This window comes from Colius striatus, chromosome 25 (genome assembly GCF_028858725.1).
Source record: "Colius striatus isolate bColStr4 chromosome 25, bColStr4.1.hap1, whole genome shotgun sequence".
NCBI lineage: Eukaryota > Metazoa > Chordata > Aves > Coliiformes > Coliidae > Colius > Colius striatus.
In genome coordinates this window covers 1,024,014-1,036,562 of record NC_084783.1, presented here as the reverse complement: position 1 = coordinate 1,036,562, position 12,549 = coordinate 1,024,014, and the positions used below count along the sequence as shown (strand labels likewise).

At 49.0% G+C, this 12,549-nt stretch overlaps 1 protein-coding gene across 5 annotated transcripts in view; it reads right to left on the bottom strand.

Moving 5' to 3' along the window:
• PTPRS (protein tyrosine phosphatase receptor type S) overlaps positions 1-12,549 on the bottom strand; it is a 154,349-nt gene that overhangs the window by 55,074 nt on the left and 86,726 nt on the right. For all 5 annotated transcript variants that reach the window (XM_062015199.1, XM_062015202.1, XM_062015201.1 and 2 more), the window contains exon 6: positions 6,732-6,842. In XM_062015199.1, the coding sequence (XP_061871183.1) occupies positions 6,732-6,842 (111 nt within the window). The remainder of the gene's footprint in view (positions 1-6,731; positions 6,843-12,549) is intronic.

Sequence of the window (12,549 nt, the reverse complement as noted above, 5' to 3'; positions counted from 1 at the left end):
AACCCTCCCTGAGCCCCGGCGCTTCGGGGGCAGCTGCACCAGCCAACGCTGCTTCTGTCTCCCTCCTTCTCCATTAAAGAATTTAGCACTGCTGATCTCAAATGGCATTTCAATTCCTACATTTTAAATCAAAAGATCATTCTTTTGACCTTGTGGCTGTTTGTCTGATCTACAGTGCGAGGGAAATGATTTCCTTGTAACCTCTAACCGGCACTGAAAGCTCAGCAACCGTTCCACTTGCCTACTGAGGGATGGGCTGAGCAACCAGCAGCTCTGGCTGGCTGGTCAAACTGCACGTGAGCCAAACTTAACCCAGGAGCAGGGCTACAAGCTAAACTGTTTGTTAGATTAGTCACATTTTAACATACATTTGGAAGCTTTATTTCCTGAGGTCCTAAGCAGACTATTTCTGCGCTTTCTATGGGGTTTATCTGCAATGATTTCAAGTGGGTTTGCTGTGACGTGTTTAGCTCTGGCCTGTTTTCATCTGTGGGCTCTCAATGAGTTGAAGCTTTCCAGAGAGCCTTGAAAAAGATTTGCAATGTTCTCAGCAGGACCTGGGCTGCAGAACCTGATTCTGGGTGACTAAGCACTGTACTTGACTCCCACAGCAGAAGAGGAGAGGCTGGAGCAGGCACAGCGAGCACACTGTGCTGGTTTTAAATGCCTGCTGAACCATTTAAAACTGCCTGGGCTTGAAAAGAACAGAGCAACAAGAAGCTGGAGCAAAGGGGAAAAAGGATTATCCCTGCAGCACCACAACTGCTGCCTTTTGTAAGTCCTGATGGGGCACCACAGTGTGAAATAGGGGAAAATTTTTAATTCTGGTAAATTCAACCATGACAATTTGTCCTGTACCAACAGCAGCAGCTCTGCATATTCAGAGGTTGCTAAAGCACAGCCCACACAGCTCCACGGTGCATTGTTCACCCCTCCTTTCCCTTTGTGAAATGGAAGAGCACGCAGAGACACTCAGTCCTTGCATGCAGTGCCCTATCTTGAGCCAAGCAGCTGGCTATTTGGATCAAAACACAGCAACCGAGGTGGAAGTCTGAAGCTTTGGAGATTAAGAGGAGAGCTACAAAGTGCTCTGTTGCAAGGGGCCAAAACAGCTGTGGCCATAGAGTCTGGTCAGACACACACACTCTGTGGGGCAAAGCCTGGACCCTCCATGTGTGGACTCACTGATGCTTGGAGGAAAATACCATCAGGTATTGAAAAGCAGCAGAGAGACAGGCACCTCCTGATACTCTAACCTGTCCTCTCCTGGGCCAGAAGTTCGATGGTATTTGTGTCCTTATGGACATAGAGAAGTCTCCAAGAAGACTTCTGAAAGCCAGGTGAGCTGTACAGCTCCCAGAAACATCAGCATCCCCATCTTAAGGTGTGCTGAGTTGCCTGCTGGAACTGTGTCTTCCTTTGCACTGACTACAGGCGAAATCTGGACAACTGTCTCAGACCAGGAGACGTCACACACCCTGGGCTGGTGGCAGCATTCCTCTCACCTACTTCTGACCTGCTTTTGTGGGTCTCCATAAAGATACTTCTGCACTTTGACCTTGGCAATTCCCTGATGGCAGACTCTTTGCTATTTGGGACCATGGCACGATCTGATCTGCAACAACACACAAGGCAAACCCTTAACCAACGATTTCCTAACTTCCAGCAAACCATATGAGGCTTTTTCAGACAGGTATCAAGTCTCTCTTTGCTCACCCAGTGTCATCCCAGCCTAGCATGGCTAACATCCATCTTAGCTTTGGTTTAATGTTGTTGATATTATTGTTGTAATTACTTTTTATTGGCTCTTAAAGGTAAAACTTTGACCTTACAACCTTCTCAGATCACAAGGGACTCTAGCAGCTGCAGTGCACTGTGGCCAGGTTAGAGATACTTTATAAAAGAGAAAAGAAACAAATAAAAAGCAATGGCATATAAATCCCTTTTTAATTGCACCTAAATCCTGAAACTCAGACTCCTATTCATGAAGGAAAATCCTGCAGTTAGTAGTGATTATCACCTTTTAGTCCTAGGCAGGAGGGAGGTGGGATGGGAACACCTCAGTTCAAATGCTATTCCTTGTCTCTTGCTCTTTTTAAATGAAACAAGCCTTTTGTTTTTCTTCTCTTTCTTTTTTTTTCCCTCTTTAAATAGGGGCTGGGCAAGTCTTTTGGCTATTGTTGGCATCAAAGTTAGAAGAGCCCCAGCTGGCTGCTTCAGAAAGACATTATCAACAGTGCAGCATTTCGCAGTGGTACCCTTGTACCTAAGGGGAGAGGGGGAGAGACTAGAAAGGGGGAGGGGAGAATACCAGCACTGAGGGTCCAAGCACTGAAATCTCAGCATTTTAAGAAAAAGAGAAGGACAGACAGAGAGAAAGAGAGAGATAGAGAAAGAGAGAGACAGATACTGTGTCAATACTGCACTGGATTTCTCAAAAATCACACAGCTTTAATACCTGTACACTAGGAAAGCCACTCCTTTGGTAGATTATTGAGTAGTGAGGACTGGTGGGCAGAGGGAAATGCATCACCAGGGAAAGGAAGGGCATTCAGTTCTGCAAAGGGCAAAAGCACCAAGCACCGAGGGTACAAACTAACACACTGCAAGAAACCCACCTGTTTACTATCCCATGTGGCTCACCCACAAAGGATGCACACATGGGAGGCAACAGAAGCTGAATGGGGATAAACAGGGAGATGAGAAGAGGGAAAAGAGGCATTTTCGGCTAGAATGTAACTTGTCAGATTTCTTGTTGCTGTTTACAATAGAGATGCAGCTGCCAGCTGTGTCCCAGCAGCCTCTTTTTGTGGCTACCACTGCTGCAATTCTTTCCACACTCCTTTAGAAAGGAAGGCTCTACCTTCGCTGGACCTGGCTGGTTTTCAAGGTGCCTGTAGCCAGGCAACAATGGTTGAATGAGAGGGAAGAAAGAGGGTAAACGGGGAGAGGCAGGGCCGTGAGACCCATCTGCCCTTCTGCAGCAGGCTGCTGGCTGGCTGCCCTTCGTCTGCAACGCTGCAAGGACGAGGCATCACCCTCCTCCAAGGGCACGTGCCAAGCTGTGCTGAGGAGAGAAGGCGCTGCCTGGCCACGGGGCTCTCCAGGCACACGTGGCTGCTGAAGGACAGACAACCGCCCGGGATTCGGTAGCAGGAGGAAGCTTTCTGCCTCTGCCCATCCTGGGCTGGCTGCAGACGAGCTCCCCTGTGCAGTGTCTTGGCTTTTACTGGAGGGAAACGGGCTGTTTTCAGGGAGTGAGCTCTGCTTTGGCGGGGAAACCCTTCGGAGCGGGGATCAGGGCGTTTCATGGTGCGCAGGATGTGGAACAAGAGCCACACCTCCAAGACACACGTTAAGCAATAAGGTGACCCAGGGTCTGCTCTAAGTCTTGCAATGCCACCCTGGGCTCCTTACCATCTTTTCCACTTCCCACATCCCTCCCTCCCCCTAAAACAAAGGCTCGTCCCAAATAGCAGGGCTTCCACGGACAGGCGTTAGAGCTGTGTGACTCCTTTTCCTCCTGGAGGGATTGAGGAGTTGTTACCACCGGGTGGGCAGGAACACTGGCTTCTCACAATGCGTTTGGAATCGACTACAGCACAGCATAACCAATCGAAACAGAAACGGGAACTCAAGAGAAAGCCAAAAAAAAACCCAAGAGACCCCAACAGAACCCCAAAACCAATTCAGAAAGGAAATCCACTCCAAAGAAACCAGAACTGGATAACGAAAAAAGACCAACCAAAAAGAAACAAACCCCCCACCCCCAACCCCCAGCGAAAAACCAAACGAGACATATCGAGAGATAGAAACAAAAGAATCGAGAACTGATCCGAAAAGTGGCATGCAAAGAGGATTGTTACATTCTCCTATCATGCATCAGGCCCAATGTCCAAACGGCAAGGTAACCATGACGACAAAAAAGTGCAAGAAACTCAGCAACATTACCAAAGGATGCATAGAGAGGCCCACAATGCAACTCAACTCATCTCGGCGAGACCCGGGAACAGGGGTCTCGCCCATCTCAAAGATTTCTTTGCTTTTGCTCTTTAGTTTTTTGGTCTTTGATTGGTTGTTTTTTTTTTTTTAATGGTTTCTTATATTTTTGTTTAAATTTTGTTAAGGTTTTTGTATTTTTTTTTTGGATTTTTCTCTTAAGAATGTAAAAATGTGGGTAAAGAAAGTAAAAAAGAAAAAAACCACACCAACCTTCTCGTAGCTCTGAGGGATGTTAAGGGGGTTTGATGCGGAACACAATGACATGAGGAGAAGAGAAAAATAGGGGAAACACAGAGAGAGTAAAAAAAGGCCTTCTCAAGGCTGTCAGCTGCAAATTGATTGTTTGTTTGTTTGTTTGTTTGTTTGTTTTTTCTCTTAACCGAAATAAAAAGAAAGGAAAAGAAAAAGGAACTCATGAAGGTAGTACCGACCCTCATCCCTGCCTCTGAACGTTCCCCCTCCCATCCACACAGGTACCTTTAAGAACAACCAAGCTGTGCACAGAGGTCAGGCTGTGAGCAATCCTAAGCCAGGAGCAGCACCCAGCAGAGGTGCCGACCCCACGAAGGAGTTCTCACTGCTTTTGAGTGCATCTGCTCTGTAGAGAAGGGGGAGCAGAACCTGTACCAGGCTGAGAGGACCCGACACGAGGCGATCCCAAGCCGGCCATCCGCTCCCCACACCCCGTGTCCCCCCCAGGCAGCCCCCACACCCAGCCCTGCCTGCACTGACCCCACCCTGGGACTCCATCAAGGAAAAAAGAAATAATTAGAAGAAGAAAAGAAAAGCGAAACCCAAAAGCAAAACATTTCCTTGCAAGGTTAAAACTTACAACTCCTATCCCAGGTGTTCTATAGAGACAAGCGTGTCATGGGAGAAACAAGTCAATTGGAAACACAAGAGTGTTCAAAGACTCTTTTAAAACAAAAAGGAAAAGAAGTGTGGGGAGGGGGGAAACAGGGAAGAAAAATGTGCATGAACTTTCCCTCCCACCAAAGCAAATGCATTTCAGAAACCTGTTACCTTTCCACGATATTAACACACAAGAAACAAGGAATTAAAACAGCATCAGCAACACCCAGACCACAGCCCCAGCTGGCTTACACGGCGGCTCCTGCTGGCTTTGCTTTTCAGGCAGGGCTCAGGCACACACAGGCTAAGGGGGGTGCAAAGAGGGGCTATCCACCTGGAGCTGGCTCTCAGGCAGGTGTGGGGACAAGCAACGCCCACGCTTACAAACACTTTTGTCTCCTGGGTAGTTTTCTGAGTGGCCAGAAAGGGAATTTAGAAAGAAAAGAAGAATGACAAGTCCCCACATTTGTGTCCTGTTTCCAAAGCACTGCAGCTGAGCTGTGTGCAAAGGCTGAGCCCTGCACCAGCATCGCAGCCACGCTCACGCTGCCAAAAGCAGCATTTTGGGGCCCAGGCGACGGGGCAAAAACGTCAACGGCAATTTTCCAGCTGGCTACAAAAAGGCTACTTCCAAATTGAGCTTGGAAACGTCCAATTATGAAAAGCCTTCTCTCCATGTGCATGTGATTTAGTGAGCGTGAGACACGAGAGAGAGAGAAAGAGAGAGAGAGGAGTGCACACACGAGCATGGCTCTGCCTCGGACTGCAGAGGGAACGTGAGTGTAGGTGGGAGGCGCCTCCTCTGTCCATGGGATGGAAATGGGAACAGTTTGCTGGGATGTCACTTTCCTTTTGTCCTCCCCAATGGTATTTTTTGTCTTTCTTTTTTTTTGTCTTTTTGGGGTTTTTATTTTTTGGTTACAAAGCAAGAAGGACCAGCCCTGCTCTCTCATTACCTAAAGAGGGGTTTGCTGTGGAAAGATATTAAACCAAAGCTACACACAAAATATTACAGGTCAGAGAGGTTAAAATAAGATCACAAAGAAAGCAGAAAGGCTGTTGCCCCAGGGGGTGTGAGAACATTAAATTGCCCCAGGGGGTGTGAGAACATTAAATTGCCCCAGGGGGTGTGAGAATATCAATTGCCCCAGGGGGTGTGAGAATATCAATTGCCCCAGGGGGTGTGAGAACATCAAGGGGGCATCACGCAGAAGCCAGTCCCCCTCTCATCTGTTCCCCACGCTGTATGGGTGAAGGGATCTGTCACTGCAGCAGAGATGTCTGCTGGTCGTCCCCAGCTTTCAGGGAGTCTGTGCCCACGGCCAGTGTTTGTGCCCAAGGAACCAGTGACAAATTGCTTAGTGCTGGCAAAGGGAAAACCAGCTGGGACTTAGGTGAGAAGTGAGAATGCAACAGCAATCTGGGGAGATCAGGGGACAGAGAGCTCAGTGGTGGGGGCTGAGAGGGTCCTCCCCTCCTCTCACACCCACACCAGCAGAACTGAAACCTCGCCTCTTCCAGAGAGCAGGGATCCTTTGGGAGGACAGGGCATTACGGCCCCTTTGCAGCCAGAGCTGTTTGTTCCCCTCTGGGTTCTGCAGGCTGGTGCTGGCAGACTCCTGGGCACACTAGTTTGGGTCACACTTGTGACACAGCTTTGTGCTGCTGCTCTGCAGCCGTAGCTGGAGCCACCGGCAGTGCTGAGGGAAGCCAGGGTGTCACCAGGACCCCCCTGCAAGCTCTGGAGAGAACTGTTAACAGGATCCAACCCATTCCCAGCAGTGCTTCAGGGACAGGACTGAATCAAAGAGCTGGGGACAAAAGCAAGGCCACGGGGAGGGAGGTGTTTGGCAGCTGTGAGCCGATGCGCTCCCTACCTCTCACGTAAAGGTTAGCAGGGGAGGAGTAGCGCACCCCGGCGCTGTTGCTGGCGACACATTCATACTTCCCCTGGTCTGTCTCCTCGCTGCTTTCGATCTGCAGGCCACCTGGGAGGAGAGAAGAAGACCGTAGCAAAGACAGGATCATCATCATTTTGTTTGGAGGAGGAAGCACGGTGTGAGTGTTTGGGACACTGCCTGGGGGACCTGGGGCTGGGAGCTTTGGAAGCCCCGAGGCCTCTGTGCCTGAGCTCCACGTTAGGGCTGGACACAAAGTCAACATGAAGAGAAGCTGCAATATCCCCCTCTATGGGTTGTGGAGGCTCCTTCTCTGGGGACATTCCAAACCCAGCTGGAGGAGCTCCTGTGTGCCCTGCTCTGGGTGGTCCTGCTCTGGCAGGGGGGTTGCACTGGATGAGCTTCCCAGGTCCCACCCAACCCTTGAGGTTCTGTGATGATCAGCAAAAGTACCAACTTTTGTGGCTTCTGCAATGCAGGCATTCTGCACCAGAGCTCAGGAAATCAACTCCAATCATCCACATTACTGTGATCCCCAGAAATCTATCAGGAGGCAGCTGATTTGAAGCAGTGACCATGAAAGTGAAAGGCTTTGTCACCCACTGCCTAGCATCCCTGGAGCATATTTATCACCACTGCCTTTGTGTTGTGCCTGAACACCTGATTCACAGGAAGCCTCCAGGAGATGAGAAAAGTACCTTACTGATGGTGAATATTCCCAAGGGAAAACCCTATAAATGCAGCACTGGAGCTTCAGAATTGTCTGTGTGCTTTACACCAACTGGGACAAAGGGATTACACTTTCTTTCCTAAACCTTCACATTACTGCAGCCTACAAGAATATACCCAGAGCCCACAGTAAACATTCCTGTAAGCAAACATGTAGAGACATGCAGCATGTAAGGACATGGAGGGAAATTGCCTCATTTACCTCAGAAGGCTTCATCCCTGCAAAGCTCCCGTTAAAATACATACTACATAAATAATTCAACAGGCTGTCCAATGTTTTATGTATTAGCAGTACATGATTGCACTACAGATATGCCAGAGCTCACATGTGCTAAGACTCTTAACTCTCATCTCCAGGAAAAAATAAACCAGCCCTAAATATGAAAACCAAACAATTCCAGCTCAGCTTAATACCACTGATAACATCTCAAGTGAGAAAAGGACAAATGATATCGTTGTTGGTTGCAGATACAGCCTCTTCAGGAAGGAAAAGCCAGTGTGTTCACATGAGGAGGACAGGGAGCTCGTGTTCCTCTGTGTGTGCATGGGTGAGAAAGGATGCTGCGTGGGAAGAGGTGAGGCTGGGAGAGGACTGAAGACAGGGCTGGGGGTGACAGTGTGAGTCCTGCCAGCACCCACCGTGCCTGGGAGCTCCCAAAGGCAGAACAGGCAGAATTAAAGAACAAAAAGCAACCCCTCCACCCCACCCAAGCCACTGAAACCAAACTAAATCCATTTCAAGAGAATCTGTGAGTATTTCAGCAGAACAGAAATCAAATAGACTGAAGCTTCACACTGAGACACCAGCTGAGCATATTTCATACTGAATTACAGCTCGAGCATGCTCTGTCATCAGAAAGCTCCACTTGAGTGGAGAGCTGGCCAGTGAGTTCTCTTAGAAATAGCTGTTACTTTGGACAGGGCTGTGGGTTATCTCCACTGGCTCCAGACAAATGTTGGGTGTGGTTCAGGGGCATCCTTTGTCTGAGCACACACAGGGGAGGCAAAGCCACGCTGCAGAGCAGGAACGCAGCCATGGACTGCAGGCAGGCAGCTTCACCAGGGGGATAAGGGCTCACCCCCTTTCATCTGGACCACTGCAGCTTTGCTGGTGAATGCAATGGTGGGAATTATACTGCAGAGAGGTCAATGAGTTTTCAGCACTTGTCAGGAGCCAATAGAGATGATGTGTGAAAAAGTCAATCTCACCTACAGCACCTCCTGTGGCTTTTACCAGCAGAGAATTATGGACTTTTGAATTTGTCAGTGAAGATAAAACCAAAGCAGGGTCTTCCAAGGGGTGCACACCCAATACTCCTGCTGACTTCCAATGACAGCTTGAGCTCTAGCATCCTCTTGGCACCATTAAAGAGGCAGTGCAGAAGCTACTTACCATAGGTTATCTTTCCCAGAGAAACCTAAAGGTAAGAAAGTGGGGAGGGATGGGAAAGAAGGGCTCTGAAGCCAAAATAATGAGTAGGCTGAGATGGTAGGTGCTGAAGATCTGACTGAGCAAAGGATTGGGAAAGTTTCACCACCCTGAGTGGCTCGGGAGCACTTCCCACCAACCAAGGGAAGGTCCTAAGTATTTACCCAGCTTTGACAGCATTTAATGCTCAAGATAAAGTTCAGTCCTTCACAGTCCTGGAGAGATTAGCTCTTAAAACTCTGCCATAAATCTCAGGCAGCACAGCCTGAGATGTTATTAGAATAACAGCATCTGTATTACCAAGTGCACCCAGCAAACAGAAAAGGACATTATAACCATATATAAAATAAAGACAGATATAACAAAGAAATATCCAGAGGTGAAGCAGGACAAGAAAACAATGACAACAACAACAAGAGTCTGTGTTGAGCAGAGGTCAATGAAACAGGAACTGTGTGGAGAGAGGTGTTTGGAGAGTGGGTGAGTGAGCTGGGGTGTCTTACCTCGGATCGGTGTACCTTCTGCAAAGGAAACAAAGAACATCAGTGAAAAGGCTGGAAACACCCCAAACACCTGGACTGCCCGTGGGAAAAGGACCTGAGTCAAGGAAGACAGTTCCCAGTGGGAAACTCCCTGCTCTACCTCAGAGAGACAGACTGAAAAGGGCCTGGAGTACTTAGGTGGAGATGCCCCTTTGAGAGCAGTCCAGTTTAGCTGGCTGTTACAGGGACTCCACGGCACTTGGCTTGAAAAGTCTTAAGACTTGTACCATTTTGTTGCTAAGAATGCAGAGGAAATCTTCAAGCTCTCAGCTGACATTACTGTTTGCTACTTGCAGAACATTTGAACCTGCCATTTGTCTTCCTCACTCCTGGGGAAAAGGGTTGGCATCACGGCTGTGTTAGCCCAGAACGGGACATCCAGGTCCCCTGCATCACACTGAGAGCTGCAGGTTTGATCCCACTTCTGCTATCAAATTCCCAATCCAAATTTTAGTCACTGTCACAGATGTGCAAGGAATTCAATGCACATCCTTACCAGGACCTCCAGTTATCCTTTGGTGGCTCAGCACAGAGACTGAAGCCAGATGCTCTGCTCTACAGAGGGCCATGCACCTGGACAAACGAAAGGGCCACCTCATGCAACTGCTCTGGAAGCTTCCCTAATGCCAGTGCAGGGAGGGGGCTGTATGGAGAGAGAAGAGTCCTGCTACACTTTTGACTGTGTCTCTCTTTCTTAAAACCCCTTCCAGCTGTCTCTAAGTGCCTGACATAAGTCTTCTGCTTAGGCAGGTCTCACAGATGAGAGGAAGTGACAGTGTGGCTGGTGAATCATGCCACAGTCAAAATCACAGTACAAATCACTGTCCCCCTGTTTGACCTCTCGAGGTTGCAACCATCTTCCTTTGAAAACATGGCAGGTCCTTTTGCTCACAGTGGCATTCAAACTTGTCACACATCTCATCAAAGAAGGGGGTTTAGTCGGTTGGTTTTTACCCCAATCCTGAGAACAGGGCAGATTCCACAGTCACAAGTGTTGCCTCTTCCTAGGGAGAACTGCCAGAGCTCCTCTGCAGTGGCAAGCACGCTGGCATTCTGCAGCACCTCCCAGGCAGGGCTTGAGTAGCACAGTGTATGATAAATATCAGCCTCACCCTCTCCCCCAGTGAGGTACAGCAGCATTATTATCCTCACTTTCTAGAGAGGGAAACTGAGGGAGAAGTGACCACAATTTGCCCAAGGTCACAGAGGAAAGTCTGTGGTGGAGGCAAGAACAGGAGCCAAAAGCTTCTGTGTGCCAATCTTCTGCCTCAGCCACCAGAAAGCTCCTTCCCTCCTTATCCTTCAGCCCTGATCATCCTTGTGCTGCGGTTCAATCCTCCATTTTCAGGATAGAAGGTAAAAATATACAGCTACTGAGCACAGTTCACCTTTATTTCTTCAAGGGAGATGAGGGGAGAAAGGTATTACAGTGTTAGGGTATTAGATTCTAGTTATACTCAGCTTCTAGTTAAGAGGTTAGGTTATTTGCTAGAGAAAAGTTAGCATCTAGTTAGGGTTAGGAACTAGCTAAGGTTAATAAAGCAGGCTGGTTAGCTATCAGGACAAAGGTTGGAGAGACAGCACTTGAAAGAGAAGGAGGTGTGGGGAGCGTGTGCTTGGGCAGATCCCCACAGGAGGCGGCAGGAAGGTTTTGAGAAGCGAGCGAGAGACAGAGACCAAAGCAGCAAAGGGTTACAGTTCAGTCCAGTGGAAATAAAAACAGCCTCTGATACATCCTTCTGTCTGGAAGCTGGAGTGAAAATCTGCCATCTGTGGCACAAATCTGGAACAAGGCTAATGGGAAGGAAGAGGGTAGAGGAGGGGAGGAGACCTCCCAGCATCACCCAGCACTACGAAGCTTCTTTGGTCTTGGCTAAGCCTGGCCATTTGCTGCAAAGCTTCGCTCTCAGACAGCAGAAACACGCTGCAAGTTGGGGCTGTGTGGAAATAGATCCAAGTGCAGCCATCAGCTGCTGGTGTCACTGCAGGTTAGTTATTCCCTGTTCCCTCCAAGCATCAGCACTGCCCCTGGAAATAGGCTGTCAGCAGCTCTCAGAGACAGCCTGTCTTGGGGACGGTGCTCCTGGAGAGCGAGACAGGCCAAGCAATGCCACCTTGGTCTTTCCAATTCTAACTCTGGCACGTGGGACATGGAGGTGAGGAGCAAAACATCCCCCCCCCATCAGGGACAGAGTTTGAATCACAATGAAGATCAAGGAACTTGCAGGGAAAGAACAGCAGTTTGCATGGTGGCAGAGACACAGATGGGAGATTTTCACTACTGGAGTTTCACATCTAACCAGCTTCACATTCAACACCAGGGCAGCAGCATGGTGCTAGAAGAGAACAGGAGCTAGATTAGTTATCCTCTCTTGACAGGCTGTGTAAGGTTTGATATGGGGTTGTGGTGGTGGAAAGGAGGCACCTGAACTCAAGAGCAAATGCATAAGGTGAACCACCGTCCTGGGCAGAAAAAGGGCACCTGAGGGAGGAAGGAGCTCACTCTGGGTGCTGACTTTCCAAGTGAAAAGCTGGTTTTGAGATGCCACGTGCAGACCATTCCTGTTGCCTTCCATGGCCTCCCAGGGGCTGCAGATCTGCAAATGTTGAGGCTGCATCAGCCCAGATGGCCAGCCTGGCATTTAGCAGCAGAGGCAAAAGGCAGCTTAAAGCACTTGCCTCTGGATTATAAAGGACCAAGGATGGAGGCAGGCAGAATAGCACGTGTGGGTGTCTCCCTCTGTCACAGAGGGCAGGATCTGCTCTTCCACCATCCCTTGCCTGGACTTCCCACACAGCAACCTGCCTACGGATTCTCCAAGCCTTGAAAACAGGGAGAGGAGGACAGTCACCATTGCCATGGTAATGCCAGCAAACACAAACCCACCTTCTGTCAGGCCACGTGTGAGAACATGTGTGTGCTCTGCTCCTCTCCCCAGGGCTGGAGGGAGCTTTCTGTTCTAAACAAGCAAAGCAATCATCCAGGGGCTTCTGCAGTTTTAACACGCTGGATCCTGGCTGGCAGCTGCAATTGCTACGTCTCTAATAACAAAAGTGGACTTGGCACGGGGAGGAAATGTGATGTGAGTTCTGCAGA